This window comes from Peromyscus californicus, unplaced genomic scaffold, assembly GCF_007827085.1.
Source record: "Peromyscus californicus insignis strain IS unplaced genomic scaffold, ASM782708v3 Scaffold_14__1_contigs__length_90479793_seg_2, whole genome shotgun sequence".
Lineage (NCBI taxonomy): Eukaryota > Metazoa > Chordata > Mammalia > Rodentia > Cricetidae > Peromyscus > Peromyscus californicus.
In genome coordinates this window covers 37,130,615-37,153,276 of record NW_026294436.1, presented here as the reverse complement: position 1 = coordinate 37,153,276, position 22,662 = coordinate 37,130,615, and the positions used below count along the sequence as shown (strand labels likewise).

Genomic DNA, 22,662 nt, shown 5'->3' with positions numbered 1-22,662 from the left:
AATGTTAGCATACTTTAAGACTCAGAAAAATGATGCACACAAAATAATATAACCCTTAAGTATATTATAAAAAATATGATAATGTCTAAAACTGAAAAGTTAAGTGCAGACAACAGAGCATCTTTGCACACTGATGTACGTTCAGGGCTTTAAAAGACCCATCAAAGGAATTCAGAGTAGACTCAATACAGGCTGAAAATCTCTAAGCCCAAAATCTGAAATCCAAAATGCATCTATCTAATATTTTGTTGGCACCACTCAAAATGTTACAGATTTCAAGTATTTTAAGTATTCAAGTATTTTGGATTGCTGGATTAGGAATGCACAGCTTGTAAAGCCTAGGTCACGTTCCAAAATACAAACTTCCAGAACTGAGTGATTCAGGTAAAAAGATTCTTTTTCATACTTCGATGACAGACAGGGCTACATAGAGAACTTCTCCTTTTGCTACTTCTAGTCCTTCTTCCTCCAGTACTGTACATGTCTGTATACATGCATACACTGTCCATGACCGGCAGCTAGAGCCACGTCAGTGAGGTGTACTCTACTGGGATCTGGCTTCTCAGTCAGAACAAAGTAAACAGCCATCCTGCTCCTCAAGCACCATCTTAGAAACTAAGCTCTCTTGGGCTGTGAGATGGCTCAGTGGGTAGAGGCACCCGCTGCCAACCCTGGGTGCCTGAATTTAATCCCTGAGACCATAGGACAGAAAGAGAGAACCAACTCCTGCAAGTTGTACCACATACATACACAGAATAAACAAATACATAAATACGTAATATAAGAAATTGCCGCCGGGCGGTGGTGGCGCATGCCTTTAATCCCAGCACTCGGGAGGCAGAGCCAGGCGGATCTCTGTGAGTTCGAGGCCAGCCTGGTCTACAGAGTGAGTTCCAGGAAAGGCGCAAAGCTACACAGAGAAACCCTGTCTCGAAAAACCAAAAAAAAAAAAAAAAGAAATTGCCCACTCCAGAAGAAATCACAGTCTTCACCCGACTGAGCCCAAGCCTTCACCCTATGCCACCCTTACCCCCTTGGTGGCAAAACAGGCAGTGTACTATTATGGTAATATTAGGGTGTAAAACAGGTCCTGGTTTAGTTCTGGCTCTTTCCCTTTGGTCCCTTGTGATTCAAGTCAAGTTACTTCAACTCTGAGCACATTCCTTCATCTATAAAGGAAGGAGGACCGACTCTGTAGCACTGTTTTCTCGAATGTGATCATGTGTGTAAAGTACTTTAACCAGAGTGTCTGACTTAAGTGCTGACTGTCAAGTGTTTAATATCATTACTGTTATAATCATGCAAATCTCTACTCGTGACTCAACTGAAACCTCAGTGAGTTCTTGGAATGAGCTCTATGAAGAGGGGTCACTGTCATTACAAAGGAGGCTTTCTTCTTTCCATCTAGGGACATGATTAAATGTTATTTAGAGACTAGATGAGTAAAAGAAGTTTGCCTTTGACTGTTCAATCTTTTTGTTTGATAATACTTTGCAGTACTTTCTGAAATTTGATCTGATCCTAAGTATGAGAGATTCCCTAAGGGTGTGTGTATATGTGTGTGTGTGTGTGTGTGTGTGTGTGTGTGTGTGTGTGTGTGTGTGTGTGTGTGTCTAAAATTCAAGTAAAATTTAGGGCAGCCTGAAATCAAAGTCAATGGGAACCTGATTCTGAACTGACCAGTTTCCCTTCCCAGTCTCATAATGCACAGAAGTCCTACAGCAGCAAAAGCCGAGTATATGCCCTCCCATCCCTTGGGAAGGAGACACAACTGCTCTCTCCCACTGGCGATCCTTTTTCTTATCACCTTGTTAATCTCTGCGGTCTCCTCTTGAGAACTCTTCTAATTCACAGCCACACTTCCCTCCTGAGAGGCCCAGAAGCTTCTCCAAACACACCACAGGAGCACCAATGCCAAACTTCCAAAAAGTGGCTATCGTTGCCCATGATCAGCTACAGAATGAATTCTAACAGACTCACCATTTTATCTGTCTCTTTATCTCCTACCAAGTAACAAAAGGGCCTCTCCTTCCCTCCATTGCTTCTAATCTGTTTCGATAACTATTGCCTGTTCAGATTTCAGACTTAAAGGGGCCTGATTCTACAACAATAGGTCGAAACTAGTGTTTTGAACAATATGCATTTAAAAATCAAACTACAACAAGAAAAACTGACTTAACATATTATGTTACAAACAAAATAAAAATGGTTGGGTTCTATAAACTAATCACTATAAGTGATATGCTATGTTAGTATTTTCAAATTGCTAAATCATGAAAAATTTTTTAAAAACCCACCATTTAAAAGGCAAATTTATACTTGCATTGATTAAAAAAACATGCAAAATAATATCCCCACACTAAATGCAGGAAAACCTTTGAAAGTTCTCTGTTTCTCCAACTCTTCTGCTTAAAATCAAAAGAAAATATTTAAGATAATGATTAAAAATTCAAAATGAATTTGCTCATTTCCAATGCTATGGTGATCTGTAGCTACTTTGGTTATTCCCACTTGAAAAGACTGAAATTAAATATTTTATAAAATGGTATTTCATTTCTGGTGCATGCCTGTGCTTGTGTGTAGGCACACTTCGGCCGCAGTGCCCACGTCCAGGGCAGAGGACAATCTGCATAAGTCGTTCTCCCCTCTTCTACCAGGTGGGGCCTGCTCGTCAGGGTGTCCCGCTCGGTGAGCAACGCATCTCCTGGGCCATCTCACCAGCCCTCAAAACTCTGTGTTTCTAACAAGATCCCAAAGAATGCTGTTATTACTAGTCTAGGCTTCTTACCTTGAGAACTAATGCCAAACTCTTTAAAAAGATACAACCTAAAAAATATTACCTTGATAATAATCTGTGTTTACCCAATAAGAGAAGTTGACAGATTTCTAAATGTAGGAACATTATGCAGCCTAGAACCACCTTAGCTCTTTATGTTTGAGAGTATTTTATAAAACAGTAATGATAACTAAAGTCCATAGTCATGAAAATAAATTAAGAACCTAAGAGAGAACTGAGAGGGACTCTGCTATCTGAAGGAATAAAGCCAGAGTGAGGGAGAAATGCCAGCGCTCCTCCAGAGCTGTCACTCACTGCTCCTGGTCCTCCTCTCCCCATCCCAAAGTAGCCCTGTGGCTCATTCAGTTAGTTACACATAAACCGCATCCTTCCGTCTCCTAGGTGACAGCTGTACCTTCCCAGAGACTGTACAGCTCCAGAACATAAGCTTATGTCTGCCAGGATATTTTGTGTATCTTTTCTCTTTCTTCCCTTATGATATGCAAAAAACCAGGGACCACTAAATCAGAAATACGACATCTAACAGTATCTTTTTCATGGTTCTCATATAGCATACTATCATGGAATAAGAAAAGCAAAGCATTTTTCCAAATTACCTTCTTTAAAAGCTTCAACCACCTTACTCAAAGGCAGGGCAGACATCTGAGCCGACATCTTGAGAAGTCATTTGAGTAGCTCTATTATGCTACATGATTGTATTTGACAATAATTTGACATAACTCAGCAATATAAAGTTCAAGCTTTATCGAGAAGCAAAGATTTGAACATCTTAAATTCTTTCTTTCTCTTTTTTTTGGTTTTTTGAGATAAGGTTTCTCTGTGTAGTTTTTGGAGCCTGTCCTGAAACTCACTTTGTAGACCAAGCTGGCCTTGAACTCACAGAGATTCATCTGCCTCTGCGTCCCGACTGCTAGGATTAAAGGCGTGCGCAACCACCACCTGGCAAACATCTTAAATTCTTACGGCTTCTACTCTGTACATAGTATGCTGATTGCATTTATATTACTTGAGCGTGGATATCATTAAACTTATAAAATAAGCAATTCCAGGAAAAATGGAACTTACCACAAGAGTATCCAAAGAATCGATCAGTGTTAGGGAAAACCTAGGAAACAAGTGTAACAAGATATATAACACTAGAGCTTGAAATGCTCATCCATGAATGTGTAAGCAGAATGATCTACAGCCTACTGTAGTGTCTAATAAGCAGCTCCTCCATGGATCTACAGTGTCACGTGATATGTAAGACAACCTAACAATCTGAAACATCCTAGGTATCTTTGAGGATGCATAGAAACTTCATTGGCTCCTTTTAAAAGAAACAAAACATTAAAGCCCAATGCTAGGGGGCCAATCTCAGCATCATGAATAAATTAGTAATTATCAATCAAAATATATCACATCCATGCATATGCCGTGGCACCTTAGAACATGGTGATGCCCTCAGGTACAATTTAAAGACTACATCAAAGTTAAATAGTTTTTTAATGTCACATCCAGTTTAATAAGCTAATTTTTCTCAGATATAAGAAATAAGTTACTTTTTTAGAACAGGGAAGAATAAAAGACCTAATAGAACATTGAAGGCAGACTTCTTTGTCTTTCTTTTTTAAGGCATTCTTTAAAATCTTGTCCACTGTGCCTGTGAGAGGACTCAGTAGGTAAAAGTGCTTCAATTCCCAGGACCCACAGGGTCAACAGAGAGAACTGACTCCTGCAAATTGTCCTCTGACCTCCACCTGCACCACGGCACATATGTGAACACGCACACACAATAAACAAATACATGAAAAAAAGAATGGAAAGTTGGCAAAGCCTCTCCCAGTGGGACCTGGCTACTCTGAAATGCCATGCTATGCCTTATGCTCATACTCACTTTCCCAAGGCATCGTCTACATCACCCCGGCTCGGCTCCTGGCCTCTGACGCGGCCTCTACAGGTTAAAGGCATGAGTTCGTCAGCTGGGTAAGCATGTTCCTGCAGAAAAACCTTAATAAGTCACTAAAGAAAGTGAGAGAAAGCAGATACCATTTAGAGAATAGGACTGGTACTTAATAGGTGGACTAGTTACACAATTTGTAGACAATTTAAAGTGTAATTCATACTTGAAAAAAAACATACTAAAATTTCTTTTAAAAACTGATAATCTGACTTCCCTCCTCGAATCTCACTCTCTAGAAGTTACCACCATTAAAACCAGCCTTTAGCCTTTCAGATTTATTCATGTATTAATATACTAAAATACAAGCACATTTATCATTTAAAACATTTCTTTTGAGAGAGTCTCACTATATAGCCTAGGCTGGCCCATTACCCACAATTCTTCTGCCTTAGCCTTTTGAGAACTGGTATTATAAGTACATACTGCCATGCCCAGACAAGAGCTGGGACTTGAACAAAACTCAGATCAGTTTAATGGATCTTACGGAACACAGTCTTTTCTCCTGGTAATGAACAATAGTAGGGATGATATTCCAGTTTCTCATGCATATATGTGCACATACTGTTTTGTGTGCCAACCCGGGGCCTGAGGCATAGAGGCAAGCCAGCACTCTACCAGTGACTGACCTACATTCAGAAACTGTATTGCCATCTATACTCACTGGTCTCTGCTGTGGGATGGTCTGTATGTAAAATTGCTCTGATTGGTCAATAAAAAAAAACACTGATTGGCCAGTGGCTAGGCAGGAAGTATAGGCAGGACTAACAGAGAGGAGAAAAGAAAGAACAGGAAGGCGGAAGGAGACACTGCCAGCTGTCACTACGACAAGCAGCATGTGAAGATGCTGGTAAGCCACAAGCCATGTGGCAAGGTATAGATTTATAGAAATGGGTTAATTTAAGATATAAGAACAGTTAGCAAGAAGCCTGCCACAGCCATACAGTTTGTAAGCAATATAAGTCTCTGTGTTTCTTGGTTGGGTCTGAGTGGCTGTGGGACTGGTGGGTGACAGAGATTTGTCCGGACTGTGGGCAAGGCAGGAAAACTCTAGCTACAGGTCTCAATTTTGTTTTATATTTTACTCAAAACACAAGGTACCCCTGTGGTGGTCTGAATGGGAATGGTCCCATAGGCTCATATATTTGAATGTTTGGTCCCCAGTTAGTGAAACTGGGAAAGATTAGGAGGTGTGACCTTGTTGGAGGAGGTGTGTCACTGGGGTGTGCTTTGTGTCTCAAAAGCTCACATCAGGCTTGGTCTGTCTTGGTTTCTGTCTGCATAAAACTTTCAGAAAACATGTGAACTCTCAGCTACTGCTCAAGCCCCATGACTGTCTGCCTGCCTGCCACCATACTCTCTGCCATGATAATAACCCTCTGAAACTGTAAGCAAGTCCCAATTAAATGCTTCCTTTTATAAGTTGTCTTGGCCACAGTGTTTCATCACGGCAATACAACAGTAACTAAGATAACCTCACCACTCCAGCATGTTGGAATGCTTTAGAAATACTTTAATAACAAAGTGAAATTATAACTCATACTTACTGAGTACTTATTTTTCTACCCTCTATTCTATACATCAAAAAGTTTAATTATTTCAACAATCCTCTGAAGGAGATTCAATTGTCTTCATTTCACAGGGAAAATTAGGACCCAGGAAATCAAGTAAACCTATATTGAGCAGCTAACATGATGAATTCAGAATTGAAAGCCTGGTCACCTGACTTAGGAGCCCATACCCATATAACCAGGACTGACTCCTCAAAAGGTTGCATAGTATGGATACACTTATTTATTCTGGTATGGATGAACATGACGAGTGATCTAAAAACATCTGCAGAAATATTCACCTTTCATACATGTGTTATCTCTATGGATGACTTAACAATAGATATGAGTCAAGGAGATACTGAATTTTTTGACAGTTACTACCAAACAGGGTATCAATTTACAATTTACTTTACTCTTAGCATTTGAGATGATTGATGCTTTGTATTTTGCCAATCTCCTGGGTTAAAAAAAAAAGTCTCAAGCTCCAGCACTAATAAGGACACAGGCCTTCTTACATTAGCCACTCTGGAAAAAGGCCTGTTTATATTGCTTATTGTTCTAATGGCTACTTCTATTGCCAAAAGAGACTCATTAAGTATGGTCTGTAATATATAAGTAAATATCTTTTATCCTTTCTCTGTTTAGTTTTTAATTTCTGTTTGTAGTGTTTTCATTATAAGTTTTAAGTATGTAGGTAAATCTATTCATTTCTTCCTTCATGGTTTCTGGTTTTCAGGAATGCTGCACCAGGCTGCTCTGGGCCCTAGAAACATCTCGCGCACGCGCGCACGCACGCACGCACGCACTCGCACGCACCCTATAATTGTTTTTTTCTATTTGGAATTTATTTTGTTTCTAATGTTTAATGCTTTTTGTTCCCCAAAGGCCAATTTCCTAAAAGTCCACTTTTTAGAGAACTCATTCTTTCCCAATTATATGAAATACTGGCCAAATTATTGACGTAACTTAAGAAACTGGTTGTGACATAAGGGCCAAAGATGTCACAGAGAAAGTAATCCTGCAAAGGAAATTCTGGACATATTTCACGACACTAAAAGAACGAAGTATCAAATGCCTGCCGTTCATCCAGAATTAGAAAGGAATGCGAGGCCTCCGCACGCCCAGGAAGGTGCTTGTCCTGTGTTTTCAGAAACCCAGCACTGTCCATATCTCCTGGCCGCTCTTCATACAAACCACAAAGGCCTCAGTTTCCATTTTCAATACTTTAAACATTACACATACTAAATATTAGATCTACTATTTTTCATTTTTATCCATAGCCAGATAATTTTGATAAAGACTGTGTGCTCGGTGTTTCTGATCTCTAGCTTTTTCTTCTGCTACATGATGTGAGTTTGGAGTCTAAGTAACTGAGTTGTATGAGAGGTGTACAGAGACTCACACATGCAGCTGGGAATATTTCTGATGAACTTTAAGAATTAAGAACTAGCCGGGCGGTGGCCTTTAATCCCAGCACTCGGGAGGCAGAGCCAGGCGGATCTCTGTGAGTTCGAGGCCAGCCTGGGCTACCAAGTGAGTTCCAGGAAAGGCTCAAAGCTACACAGAGAAACCCTGTCTCGAAAAACCAAAAAAAAAAAAAAAAAAAAAAGAATTAAGAACTATATGGGCGCTGGGCAGTGGTGACGAACACCTTTAATCCCAGCATTTGGGAGGCAGAGGCAGGTGGATTTCTTTGAGTTTGAGGCCAGCCTGGTCTACAGATCTAGTTCCTGGACAGCCAGGCTATTACACAGAGAAACCCTGTCTTGAGAAAACAACAACAACAACAACAACAACAAAAAGAACTATGGGCAACTGAGTAAAAAACAAGTCACACAGCACACACATCAGACTACTCCTGGAACTCTGCACAGGAACACCCAGCAAGTGCAAGAAGACTGCAGAACCGTGCCTTCAAGTTTCTGAAGGAGAGAAAACATGGCTGTCTTAAGCATTCCAGGCTGCTCAGATGTTCTCCAAGGAGACAACGCAGCAGAGAAATAGGACACCTCTGAGGTTTTCAAACCCAGGAAACTTCCTGAGGAAATCAGCCACCAAGATGAGACTCAAAATCAAACTCAAGAATGAAGGACTGAGGCACCAATCAAAACTCAGGGGAGAGGGAGAGAAAAACGACGTGCTCAATCCCCTTGAGTAGAGCTAACACTGACCACAACACAAGTGTTAGGAACCTTCAACGCTCCTTGTCAAGAGTCTCCATTTTGGGAGATGGAAAGACCGATCAGCAGTTAAAGAGCACTTGCTGTTTGTCCTGCTTAGTTTTCTGTCAACATGACACAGTCTGGAGTCATTTGGTAAGAGGGATTCTCAACTGAGTAAATGTCTCCCGAAGATTGCCTGTAGCAAGACTGTAGTACACTTTCTTGATTACTGATTGATGAGTGGGCCCAGTTCACTAGGGACAGTACCACCCATGGGCAGGTGGTCCTGGATGGTATAAGGAAGCAGGCTGAGCAGGCCAGGGGAGAAGAAGTCAGTAAGTAGCACTCCTCTGTGACTTCTGCATTGGTTCCTCCCTCCAGTTCCTGCCCTGACTTCCCTGGATGACAGACCACTCTGTTAGGATTAAATAAATCCTTTCCTCTACAAATGGCTCTTGGTCATAGTGGTTGTTTGTTTGTTTGTTTGTTCGTTTGTTTGTTCGTTTGTTTGTTTGTTTGGCTGGATTTCAAGACAGGATTTCTCTGTTTTAGCCTTGGCTGTCCTGGAACTCGCTCTGTAGACCAGGCTGGCCTCGAACTCAGAGATCCCCCTACCTCTGCCTCCTGAGTGCTGGGATTAAAGGCATGCGCCACCACCGCCCGGCTTGATCATAGTGTTTTATTACAGCAATAGAACCGGCCTAAACGGCTGCTCTTCCAAAGGACCCAGGTTCAGTTCCTAGTTTGTAGAAGGAGGCTTACCACTACCTCTAACGCCAGTTCCAGGGTTTGACACCCTCTTCTGGCCTCAGAGGACACTGCATGCACGTGGTGCATTTAAATATACGCAGGAAAAACACTCAGACACATAAAAATAAATAAATCTTTTTAAAAATTCTCAATTTTATATACACTTGAGTGCATCGTTGCAGTCAACAACCCTGAATTTCTTTTTTTTTTTTTTAAGATTTATTTACTTATTATGTATACAGTGTTCTGCTTGCATGTATCCCCTGCAGGCCAGACGACGGCACCAGATCTCATTACAGATGGTAGTGAGCCACCATGTGGTTGCTGGGAATTGAACTCGGGACCTCTGGAAGAGCAGCCAGTATTCTTAACACCTGAGCCATCTCTCCAGCCCCAACACTGAATGAAGTTCTTAGCCTACTTTTTAGAAAAACTGAATGTTCCATAAAGACTCTTCCTGAGATGATTCTAAACAACAAATATTTTGACATAATTAGAATCCATATACAATCACCATATTCTTAATTTCAGACTGTATTTTAAAATTTTTAATAATATACATTTTCAGTATAAATTCCTAATTATTTTTGTATATCAATGTCAGTACAACTGATTCCCCAGAGTGCTTATAATTTTATTGCTTTGTTTTATAGTTAATACACATAAGTTATAAAAGTTAAAAAAAAAGCTCAAAGTTGCATTAATATTTTGAAAGTTCTTTTGGAAAAAGACAAAATGTTAATTTGCTGGTAAAAAGTTCCTTACTATTTTAAACCACTGTTTCAAAACCTGAACTCCAAATTAAATATGAAAATTCAAACCCTGAACCCGTCTAGATAATATAAATATCCACAGCAAATACAAAGAAGAATAATCAAAACAACTTTGACCTAAGGTGCAAAACTACTTCATGCTCTTTGTCTCCTGATTAAACATAAAAATAAGCCATTGCCTTTCGTCAGGTTAACCACAGAGCACACACTCCACAGAGTCTGCAGAAGGCCAGAGCAAGGCCTACGTGGCAGCGGCTGCCACAGGCTTCCGACGGCTGCCTGTGGACAGTCACTTCTCTCCACAACGTGCCGCCAGAAAAGGAGAAGCGGTCATGTGGACACACCAAGAGTCACGAGAACATCAATAACAGAAATGAAACTCAGGTGACAAGAGAGCCTTGCACAAACTAAATAGAGAATGTTCCTGACGAAAAGCAAAGGAGAAAAAATAAGTTAAGCTAAAAGCTGGTAGATTCTCCATATTAGATCTCAACTTACTCTGACTTTGGGGTGACAAACTCATGTACAGGGTCAGGTCAAAACACCAGCAGAAGACTTTTTAGTAACACTTATTATATAATTAGGCAAAGGGAAGACATTTCCGCCTACTAAAAACAACAACTAAAGTCATTAATCATATTATTGAGCCTAAGTAAGTGGTCAGGGAAACAATATTCATGGATTAAAGACTTAGTATTAAGAAATCAGTTTGCTACAAAAGCTGGTATGAGGTGTGCCCCTGAAATCCCAGCACTTGGAGGATGGAAGGAGGAGGATCAGAAGTTCCAGGTGGTCTCTGGTTACACAAGTTCAACACCCTGTCTCAGAAACAGAAAAAGAGAAAAAAAGAAATTCAACTAACACCAAAGAGAAGCTGGTGATGGCTTGAATAGAAGCTGGCAATACAGTTTTGAATTTTACATAGAAATACAAAAAAATCTAAAATAGCCGAAAACAATCCTGGAAAAGAAAAACAAAGCTAGCAGATTCACACTGCTGGAGCTGAAAACTCACCACAAGGTAACAAAAATTGGGCCAACATAGCATTGGTCTCAAGGAGCAACAAAGAGAACACAGGGCTTCGAGAGACCTATCTACCTACCTACCTACCTACCTACCCACCCACCCACCCACCTACCTACCTACCTACCCACCCACCCACCTACCTACCTACCTACTTATCCACCTACCTGCCTACTTACCTACCTACCTATCTACCTACATATCTACCTACCTACCTATGTACCTACCTATCCACCTACCTACCTAACCACCTACCTACCTATCCACCTACCAACCTACCTATCCACCTACCTACCTACCTATCCATCTATCTATCCATCTATCCATCTATCTATCTATCTATCTATCTATCTATCTATCTATCTATCTATCTATCTATTTATCCATCCACCTGGTCAACACATGTCCTTCACACAGGTGTGAGAGACCTATCTACCTACCTACCTACCTATCTATCTACCTACCTACCTATCTATCTACCTACCTACCTATCTACCTATCCACCTACCTACCTACCTACCTACCTATCTACCTATCCACCTACCTACCTACCTACCTACCTATCCACCTACCTACCTACCTACCTACCTATCTATCTACCTACCTACCTATCCACCTGGTCAACGCATGTCCTTCACACAGGTCAAAGCAGAGACAAGCCATTCATCCCAACGATGGTGTAACTAAACACTCACACCTTTATCTCATCATATGCAAAAATTAACTCAAAATGAGTCTTAAGTCTAAGAATAAAGTAAAGTTATAAAAACATCTAGAAGTTTTGTGACCTTGGACTAGGAAAGTATTTTTAGGAAACTATAAAAGCATGAATCTTTTTTAAAATGAAAGATTAAATCAGTGGGGCTGAAGAGATGGCTCAGTGGTTAAGAAAACTGGCTGCTCTTCCAGAAAACCCAGGTTCAATTCCCAGCACCCACATGGCAGCTCACAACTGTCTGTAATTCAAGTTCCAGTGGATTCACCTGCCTCACAAAGACATGCAAGTCAAACATCAATGCATATAAAAATTTTTAAAAAAGATTAAATCAGACTTGGTCACATTTTAAATTATTTCTACTTCAAACATCACTGTTAGAAAAATTAAAATTAAAAAAAAGAAAAATTAAAATTCAAAGTACAGACTGAAAAAAATATCCATAAGACATGATAAAGGTCTCTCATCTAGGTTATAAAATAACTTTTACAACTCAGTAATAACAGGACAAAGGACTTGATTCTAAAATGAACAAGAAAACTGTAACAGATGCTTCATCCATAAAGATACACGAACATAAAATAAATGCATGGGAAGATTTTCAACAGCATTAGTCATCAGGAAAAATGAAATTAAAGTCGCAGTGAAACACTACCACACACCCACTAGAATGGCTAAAATTAAAAAGACTTAAAAATATCACTCTTTGAGAGGATGTCTAGTAACTGAGCGCATATATTGCTTGTGGGAAATGCAAAATGAGAAGTCTGGCAGTTTGTTCTAAACTCACACTTACACTTACAGATGATCTAGTACTCTTTCTACAACATTTTTCTTTCTAGATTACTCTTTTGATGAATAAATGATTACAAAGAAAAACCTAGTGTAGAGTTTCAGATGGGAAAGATGATGTCCTAGTGGCAAGCATCACAGAACTGTACTCCTAAAAATGACTAAAATGGTAAAGTGTGCACTGTGAATATTTGTAAAAAAAAAAATTTTATTTATTTTTAACTAAAATAAATTTTAAAGGGGGAGGGACAATATTAAGTAGATGGACACAAATCTGGAAATCCAAAGTAACTGCATTTTAAAATAGCTCTCGTGGCTTAAAGAAAACTAGTCATCTGGGTGTGATGGTGCACAGCTGTAATCTCAACACTTGAGAGGTTGATGCAGGAGGATCACAAATCTGAGGTCAGCCTGTGCTACATAGTGAGTTCAAGGCCATTCTGTGCCACATATGGAGGTCGTCTCAGAACAAACAAACAAACAAACGAATGCAGCCAAAGTGACTATAGTACTGGGAAGATTCTACTAGTTGAAGAAATTATACTTTCCAATTTTATCTGTAATACTTAGGGGTCTAAAAAGTACACTTTTTTGCTAACAATTTGATTGCCCAGAGTAGCCAGGATAAACACTGGAAGACAAATATCATAATCATCATCACCATCATCATCCTCCCCAGGTTCGCAAGGAATTGCCCTGATACATATCATGTTATCATCTGCATTAATTTGGAAACTCAACTGAGCACAGATAGGCAAAACCCGTTACCAGAAGCCATAGAGTGACTATGGTCTAGGGTTAAGTAAGATTATGCAAGAACTGCCAAAACAAACATCAAATTCCACGTGATGTGGGGAGAAGAGAAAACCATCTGTGCAATTAATTCACTGAGAATAGACCACAGTCTTCTGGGGACCAAGATGGGTCACACGATCATTATAATGTCTATAGCCATGCCAATAACACAGAATCAGAAAATCTCTCAGAGTAACTCCAGGGATGGCAGACATGCAGTAATCTACCTGGAGCTGGCAAGACGTTCTATCAAGAAACAGTACACAGAGAACCTTGTATTTCATTAGCAGACAGAAAAATAAGCTTGATGAGTACATGCCCTGACAACGATGTGTGAGCACTCAGCAAGCTCTCTGTTTAACCTAGAGATACACACGGGGTTCAAATCTACATGAACTTTAGGACAGAAATTTCTTCATTTCTGGTTGTGGTTTGGTTTGGTTTTTTTGAGACAGGGTCTTAGCCCTGGTTGGCCTAAAACTTGATCTATAGACCAGGCTGACCTGGAATTTGTGGTGATCCTCCTGCCTCTGCCTTCTAAGTCCTGGGACTAGAGGTATGTGGTACTACATTCAGCTTACAGAAAATTTTCATCCCTGGCAAATAACACTTAATAATAACAGTTATACTTCTCAGCAGTAGTTATACACAGTGCGCCCTACCTGCCAGACACAAGCTCTAACTAGGCAATCTGTGTAAGATGACGACAGTCGGACCTGCACAACACTGTAAGGCAGGCAAAGGACTGACTCCATTGTATACAGAGGAGAAAACAGGCTCTGGGATCAGGTTAGCCTGTAGTGGGTAGCCATTCCAGCTTTGATCTGGAAGTTCCAATCCCCATTGAGACTTCGGCAACTGTCACGCCTACAAGGCAAGGCCAAGGGAGGCGCCTGGAGACCTGAGATCTGGATGGGCTGCGCTCGCTCTCGGTTCCGGGACCTTGGACGGTGGAGGTGGGCCAAGCAGAGCTCCAGAGAACACCGCTGGACTGTGATACACCTCCCCAGACCCCGTGACCTACCTATCTCTTAACTTGTAAGTCACGCCATTAAATAAATCTCCTTTTAACTACGTGGAGTGGCCTTAATAATTTTACCAATATTAGCCCTCCTCTTTAACCAGGTTAGTAGGCAGAGCTCCTCAGGGTATCCTCTTCCAGGTCCCAAGTTCATGGTCATAACTACACCATACTGCTGATCTTTGGAAAATGCCATTCTCCCCGCCCTGTGGGAGCCAAGAAGTCCAAGAAACTGGTCTAGTTGTAGAACAGGCTGAGGAAGAACACTGCCAACAACTAGTGAGAAACAAGGACAAGCTTTTTACATTATTAAAAGCCTATCGAGTAGCAGGCCCTTTACATTTAGCACAGGCCACCAATATAAGGAAGTCTATAGATCCTGAAATCCTCCATAACTTTCTATTTTAAAAGGTTACTAATTTTTTCTTTTGTTTAGAAGGCAAGATGTATCAAAATAATCAAATGCAAAAAACATTTGATTTCATTTTCACTAGAATTCAATTTAATTCTTTAAAAAATATTTAAATAAGCACTCAGGTGTTCAAGTACCATGCTAAGCACAAGACATATAAAAGCTGACTTTACTAAAAATTAAAAATAAAGAAGGGTCTCTGTTTTTTAAAAAAATCTTATGGTCTACAATAATCCTTTGCAATTGTCCCCATTTTACAAGACCTGACTCAAAGGAGTTAACTGATCAGTAAGGATCTAAGTGAATAAAAGCCAACACAGCCGGGCGGTGGTGGCGCACGCCTTTAATCCCAGCACTCGGGAGGCAGAGCCAGGTGGATCTCTGTGAGTTCGAGGCCAGCCTGGACTACAGAGTGAGATCCAGGAAAGGCGCAAAGCTACACAGAGAAACCCTGTCTCGAAAAACCAAAAAAAAAAAAAAAAAAGCCAACACAGAATTTGACATCTAAGACATCCAACCCTAAAACCTACATTGAAATCCCTCTCACTTCAATCTTATATGTAGTTACTTAGAGCAAAGTTACCCAGTTGGGTCACATTAGCAATAGGGGCGGAAAATCTTGGGGGGATGCCTTCAGTACTCACTCTGCCACAAACCCCATTGAGTGTGTAGTGATAGAACTTTCCACTATTTACCTGAAAGGGGTAAAATATTAAAGAGAGGTTCCTAAGGACCGGGGAGACGACGGCCCCATCAGGAAAGGGCTCGCCCCACAGCAGGAGGCTCTGAGATCTGATTCCCCAGAACCCACACAGAAAGTCAGACATGGCGATTCATGCCTATCCCAGCCCTGGGGAAGCAGAGACAAGACAGTCCCTGGAGTTCCCAGTCTAACCCAGTTGGGAGCTCCAGGATTAGTGAGAGCCTGTCTCAAAAACCTAAGGTGAACAGTGACTGAGGGAGAGAGCCATGCCGATCTGTTCTCCATGCACACACACGTGAGCACATAAACACAAATATACACACACAGTAAATAAATAGAACTTTTAAAGAGAGAGCTGTATTTAGAACAAAATGTGGCACATTCATCTGGCTGTCTATCATGTTGCTCAACTTTAGGATCAAAAGTTGACCTGTCAGAGCTGACTGCAACTTGAGGGTCTTGTAAGGGTCCATGTGGCTATCTCTACACCACTAGCCTAGACTTGCTGGATGAAGCTTCCCCCAAACAAAACTAACCAGGGGTAAGGGATTTCAAAGAAACACTAAAAGAACAGCTACATCACACCGAGTAGTAAGTTTAAAACCGTGTTTTCAATGTTTACATCCAAAGCTTCAGAACCATCACATTCTAGAAACATTTACCGAAAAGTCAAACCTCACTCTAACCAAGCAATAACAAAAGAGAACAAGAGTCAACAAATATGAAACATGTTTAAAACAGGGTCTGGAGGTAAGTGAGTGGTTAGGAGCCCCTTTGCCCTTCCAGACAACCCGACTTTTCTTCGAAGTACCCACTCTGCATGTCTCACAACCTCCTGTCTCTAACTCCTGCTCCTGGGGATTTGAGACTTTCTCCCGGCCTCTGCAAGTACCCACACATGGCATACACTCACACAGACATATAAATAAAGAAATATATAAAATACAAAAATATATAAAGAGAGGACTAATGATATGGATATATAATGATATCTGCCCTATACAAATGAACATGGATTTACTGAATCAGGTGAAAAGAATCTTAATAAGAATTAAAGTTAGCTCTCTGCCAAATTTTCCTAACTATATTTAGGCTATAATCATAAGAGACGTTCTCCTGGCATATATTAAATGTAAAAACAAGGAAATGAGAAGAAATCCTCAGCATAGCTTGATTAAACTCTTTACAAAATTACAAAAAATTTATATGCAAAACTTTCTTTTAAACTCTTAAAAATTTGCTTGCTATTTTATCTTCTTCTTTGTGCACTAGATCCCTAGAACCTTTTATCCATACCATTTCAACCTTTCCAGTGGAAACGGCTACCTCTGAAATACCTTGAAACAATGGATCAGCAGAATGCAAATGCACTCAATTCAGAATCCATATCATAACATCTGGACAGAGGTTAGGTGATAGTACGTCTTATGCAATGGCTTGTTTCATAGGGTTGTAAAGTAATGTAGTTTTTCTTAAAGGGCATCCCTTAAAGCCAGAGATAACATCTTTTCCCTGTTTACCTATGTATGTTATCAATTGCTGCCAGCACCTAAGTAAACTGCTTAAATACAAAGTTTCATGATCTGGTTTCAATTTCTTCCCTGTTCAATAAATTGATTCCCTAAGACTCATCACCAGGAATATTCTGCTCACTTACATTTGTCCTGCTTTTGAAACGCTTTCTTTAAAAACATACATTAGTAATTCAAGTTCCAAAGTTCCCAGCTGTGTACAGTCAGCTCATAAACAGTATGCACAGACAAGCTTCATACTTACCATATAGTTGCCATAAGCATGATCAAACATTTCCAGGACTTGATTTCTAATAGTGAAAAAACAGAGAGGGAGAAAGGTTATGTATATTCTATCTATTATACTTCAAGAACACAATTCTCCTTCATAAAAGCACACTAATTAAAAAAAAATACTTTAGATAGAAGGATACCACAAAGTGAGCAGAGAAGTCTTTATTACCTCACCATAAGCTGCGGAGCCAGACCTTTACCATCCCCAGTCCTAGTAATTTATATAAAACTGTTGGGTTTTTTCTAAGAAAACTATTGAATGACCCATGTCATAATGGCAGAGAAAGAGAGCTGGTCTTGAACACTACAGCTATTAACATAATTATGTAACCTATTCTTGGAGTGGGATGTTTCCAGACAACTCCTCAAAGCAACAATTATTAGTACCATTTATTGTTTGTTCTATATATTCTATTAAGGATGGGGTGGGGTGTGTTACACTAATATGAACTAATATTTTCTCAAGCCTGTGCCCTTCCCATTAAACTGAGTAAAACCACTAATGCCTAGTTTAAGTACATACTATGTTTGTCTCAGTTCCAAAAGATACACTTTCTGGCACACTCTGCTCTCTTAAAAACACTCTCCAAAAGTGGAAACGTTAAAGCTCAAAGGGAGACCTCCAGCTTTCAGGGAGCCGAGGCTAGACGATCACAAGTTTAACATCAGCCTGAGCACAAGGAGGCGCAGAGAAGAGAAGAGAAAAGAGGATTCTTTCTCTAAACTTCCAATACAGTGGTTTAAGACGGAGGTTTCAGGCGCCCAAGCCAGATTCACCAACTCAGACCGCAAAGGTCTCAGGAACTAAGGACCGAGTCTCACAATGAAGCGTTCTCATGACCAGGCCTCGAGTGCTATTACAAAAGTTAATGTGAGAGCCAGACAGAGCCAAATCCAATAATCAGCAAAGGAAAACAGCAAGACAAGTACTTACTAACTCCTCTCCCCAAAGTTCCACTTACTAAAATCAGGACTAGGAAAAGAAGTCAAGAAAATGACTGGTTATATTTATTTTCCTTCCTATTATACTATATTGTCAATTCCACAACAACGGGGGATGAAATACTGATAATAATAAAGCTAGCAGGTAGAAAAGCCTCTAATATCCAGCCCTGGCTGTAATGACCAACAAGGTCAAGTACACTTCATTTTAAGACCTAAATAGTCCTGACAACTTCTTATAATCATTTTAAAAATGCCTAGCCATTAAAAACAAGACCTTGGCTGGCAAGACAGTTCACTGGGTAAGAGCACTTGCCCCAGAGCCTGGCAATCTGAGTTTGATCCCAAGAACCCACATGATAGAAGGAGAGAGTTGATTCCTGCATGTTGCGCTGACTCCATGTGCCATGGCAATAAACACAAATGTAATAAAAAAAAAATTTATAAAGGTCTCCCTACTACTGTGTTAGAACATTGTAAATTTACATAGGTCCAGAGGATTTCAGGAAATTAAGGAGTTACTTACAGAATCCCTCTAGACACTCATGGTGCAAATGATAACTGTCTCTCAAACAGCAGCAAGGCCAGGCCCCACAACCTGCAAGCACTATCATAAAATGGGATATGCAGACTCTTCCTTCCTTGAAGCAGGATAAACGATTACTGTCAAGAAGAGAACTTTCTTGTCACTGGGAATGCGAGAGCCTAGAAGTGCATCACAGGTGAAAAATTCTAACTTGCTAATTCAACTTTGAGAGCTATGAATTTTCCAAATTATGGGTAAATTATGATTGCATATGAAGACACATACAATCAGCAAGTTCCACAATATAAACTTTAAAGTGGGTATATCTATAGAATGGCACAGTGACTATATGGAACAGTTTAAAAGTTTTTATAATTTTATATCTATTTAACAACTGTATAAGATATATTGGAAATCTGACCCCCCCTTTTAAATTGTTTTTATTCTTAAATAATTTCTATAAATCAATTGTTTTCTAAAGTCACACTGCCTCCCAATATCAGCAGTAACTGCATTGATCTATACTAGCTGATAACCAAAAATATTAGCAAAATCTCTTGTCCTGAAAAAAAATTCCATGAAAGACAAGACTATATATATTCCAGTGTGTGTCACACACACACACACACACACACACACACACACACACACACACACACACAATCTACACCTTATTGTTTGAGACAGGATCTCTCTCTGAACCTGGGGCTCACTGATTTGTCTACACTGGCTGTCCAACGACTCATATAAAATTTTTAATAAAAAAGTCAAATAAAATACTTGCAGCCATACTAGAATACTTTCCCCCAAATCTTAAGGAAGTACGGCACTGTGCATACATGAGCTATGAGGTCAGACATAGGCAAAAACAAAAACAAAACAAAAATCTGACTCTACCTCGTATCAGCTTTGAGACTCTATGAACAAGTTAACCTTGGATCTCAATTTCCTCATTTGCACAGTGGAGATAACATCCACCTTGTGGTGCAATAACAGTTTTAGATGTGGCGTGAGTTAAATGCCAATGGAGTGGGGAAGTCTAATAATACATTAAACTCATAAAGATCATTGGTAATTTGTTTGGACAGCTGACACTTCATCTTCTTGGCCTCAGATTTTCATTGCTCTTTTATTAAAAAATTAATACAAGTCTTCTGCAATGACTGAAATAAAGAAGCAAATATATTAGAACCTAATGGCTCCACTTCCCTTCATCCTAACATTATGGGATAAGTTACATTTTATTTTTTTCTAAATTTGGGTAACTTTTTTTCTTATGAAATGGTTCAGCTACTATTTATATATTATCCTTCAACTTGCTTTAGTTTTTTTTTTTTTCCTTCCTTATTATCGTGGTAATAGGTCCTGGATAGACTTCTAATTACAGAACTCTTTCTAAATGTATGAACATTATTCCACAATATAGAACCAAACAGCATATTCAACCATTTCCCTTCCAGGAACTGTTCTGTTCTTTCAAAATGCACTCCTTTATACACTTATCTCTAACAGTGCTTTATATTTCTGTAGGTAGATCCCCAGAGAAAGACACGAGTCAAAGAAAAAGCACAATTTTTTTTTTTTTTTAATTCAGGAGTTGCTGTCAATAGGTCACACGAATTTACACTCCTACCAAGCCTTCTCACATCTTCACTAACCAGTGCTGCATCCTGGTGGTGTGTGCTTATTAACCAGACAAGCAAAACCCACCCACCTCACTGTTTTAATAAGCATCTCTCACAATTAACTCTTTGTGCTACTGACCCGCACCCATTTCCTCTTCTCTCACTTAACTGTTCACGGTTTTGCCAATTTCTACAGATTCTCCACTTTGCTCTTACTCATCTGTGCCGCTCCGGATGTATGAGCATTACTGAATTAAATGCCACAAATAGAGTACTGCAGCACTTTCGAGATTCATGAAACTACTCTAAAGGGGGGTACACTCAACCGAGGCCTTTGAATAACATCAAACCGCCTGCCCCAGGCCCAAATGCCCTGTAGGAAGAAACCACAGCAAAGGGATAGAGGAATCGGAAAAGTTCAAGCTCCAAGTGAACGCCCCTTTTCCTTTAACAGGTGTAAACAGCGCAACATTTTCCCGCTGGGAGCTCGCTCGGGCTGGGCGAGAACTCCAACCCTCCTCCGCCAAAAGGCGCCCCTGGAACTCCTGCTACCCAGGCGGTAGCCCCTCCACCAGCCCGGCACGGCAGGGGCGCTGACACCACACGGCACATGTCACGGGCGGCCCAGGAGACGCCCGACAGCCCCCCGAGGTCACGCCGTGGGGCTCGGCTCCCATCCTCCTGGACCCTGTCCACCGCACCGAGGTCCTCCAGCCTCACCAGCTGTTCCAAGTCACCACGGGAAAAAAAAAAAGTCCACGGCGCGCCGGAGGCGCAGTGACAGGCACCTCGACGGCTGCTGGCAGCCTCGCCAGGAAACCCACCCGGGCAGCCACGCACCCTTACCCAAGCTTCTGCTTCTCTTCCCTACTCATGGGCGCGGCCCTCGCCGTGCACACGGACGTGGCCAACACCAGGCAGAGAGAGGCCGTCGCTGCCACCAGGCTCCATGGCGCTCGCTGGGGGACCCGGCACCCACAGCCCCGACCGCCGCCGCCGCCGCCGGCTTCGCTCATGGCCCCGCGGTTCCGCGCACGCGCAGCTGCTACACCCGCACGGTGGGCCACATTGCGGGCTGCCGGCGGCGAGGAGGCTGCGAGCCGTGTCGAGGGCGAGCTGCGGAGTGAGGCCGGCGGCCGCCGGCGCCAAACTGTTTGCCGAAGCCACCGAGCCGGTCCCCAGCGCCAGCGCTGCCACCACCCTCCGCCCTCCACGGCCCAGAGCACCGCCCCCAGCTTTCCGGTGTCGTAGTCTAGGAAACCGCCTCCCCCAAGGCTACTTCCGGGTAGGGCAGCCGTGGGATAGCCTCAGGACCAATGGAAACAGCCTCGGAGAGGGGCTGGCCACAGCCACAGGACGGGACATTGGCCAGGAGAAGCGGGACGTGGACAAAAGGCGGGACTGGGCAGGGAGCTGGCCCTTCGACCCACCTCCGACCCCAGGAGTTGCCACCTAGGGACTACTAGTCCCAAAGTGCACCGCTTCCTTCGCCCTGCCTACAGCCCCATGCGCAGGCGCCTTGCTAAAATTTCTGCCTGGTGGCGCACTGCGTTCTGGGACTTGTAGTCCGGTCCTGTAAAGGCCACGCAGGTTCCTGGCGTTCTGAGTTCCACGGTCCCACCAGCGATCCTAGGTGGACCGCACAGTCCCGGGGAGTCCTCAGTTATTTGCCCTTCTCTCCCTGAAGATGTTTCCCTGAGAGCTGACAGAATGAGACTTGTCCCCAGGTCGGTACCCTATTCCTTGAGGAACAGTGGGAATAGTCTTCTGCCCTGGGGGAAATAACAAAACAAACAAGCAAACAAAAAAAACAAAAACAGCAAAATGAATGGGACCTTTGACGACAGAACCACGTGAGGGTTTTACTTTCATTAGCGCACTCTTCTCCACTCTAATATGTAGATATCAACGTTCCCCCTTTTGCATACGTGGAAACCTAGGCTTGAGAAAGTTGGCAAACACTAATCTCACTCCTGGGTTACACTCCAACCTCCCTCTGATTCAGAAGTCCCAGCAACTAAGCAGGACCACAAAAATGAAGGAGGGCAAACAAAGTTGAGGACATGATTAATAATAGTTATCTAAAAAGCCTGTGGAAGGAAGGAAGTGTAGGATGCAAATGATTTTTTTTTTTTTAAAGTTTAATGAAGACTGGATGTTGTAATGAGTTGCAATGGCTGATTCGCAGGCTAACCGTTGGTAAAACGACAAGCAGGTTTGTCTTGCAAAAGCCCATTTCTTTCTCTTGTGATAATTCAGCAGGTGGCTTCAGAATGGAGGGGCTTGGGTGTGACCTCTGTGGCCACAGTAAATTCCGTATTTGTTCAAT

The 22,662-nt window shown here is 41.5% G+C and overlaps 1 protein-coding gene across 4 annotated transcripts in view; it reads right to left on the bottom strand.

Annotated features, from left to right (window-relative positions):
- Edem3 (ER degradation enhancing alpha-mannosidase like protein 3) overlaps nt 1–21,566 on the bottom strand; it is a 66,764-nt gene extending 45,198 nt beyond the window's left edge. For 2 of the 4 annotated variants that reach the window (XM_052737169.1, XM_052737173.1), the window contains exons 1-4: nt 21,180–21,565; nt 17,212–17,257; nt 4,674–4,774; nt 3,863–3,902 (exon numbers count right to left, since the gene is read on the bottom strand). In XM_052737169.1, the coding sequence (XP_052593129.1) occupies nt 3,863–3,902; nt 4,674–4,774; nt 17,212–17,257; nt 21,180–21,349 (357 nt within the window). In that variant the 5' untranslated portion in view covers nt 21,350–21,565. Of the gene's footprint in view, nt 1–3,862; nt 3,903–4,673; nt 4,775–17,211; nt 17,258–21,179 lie in introns of all 4 variants that reach the window. The other 2 variants (XM_052737172.1, XM_052737170.1) reach the window with 2 other exon arrangements.
- Between the last annotated feature and the right edge of the window lie 1,096 nt (nt 21,567–22,662).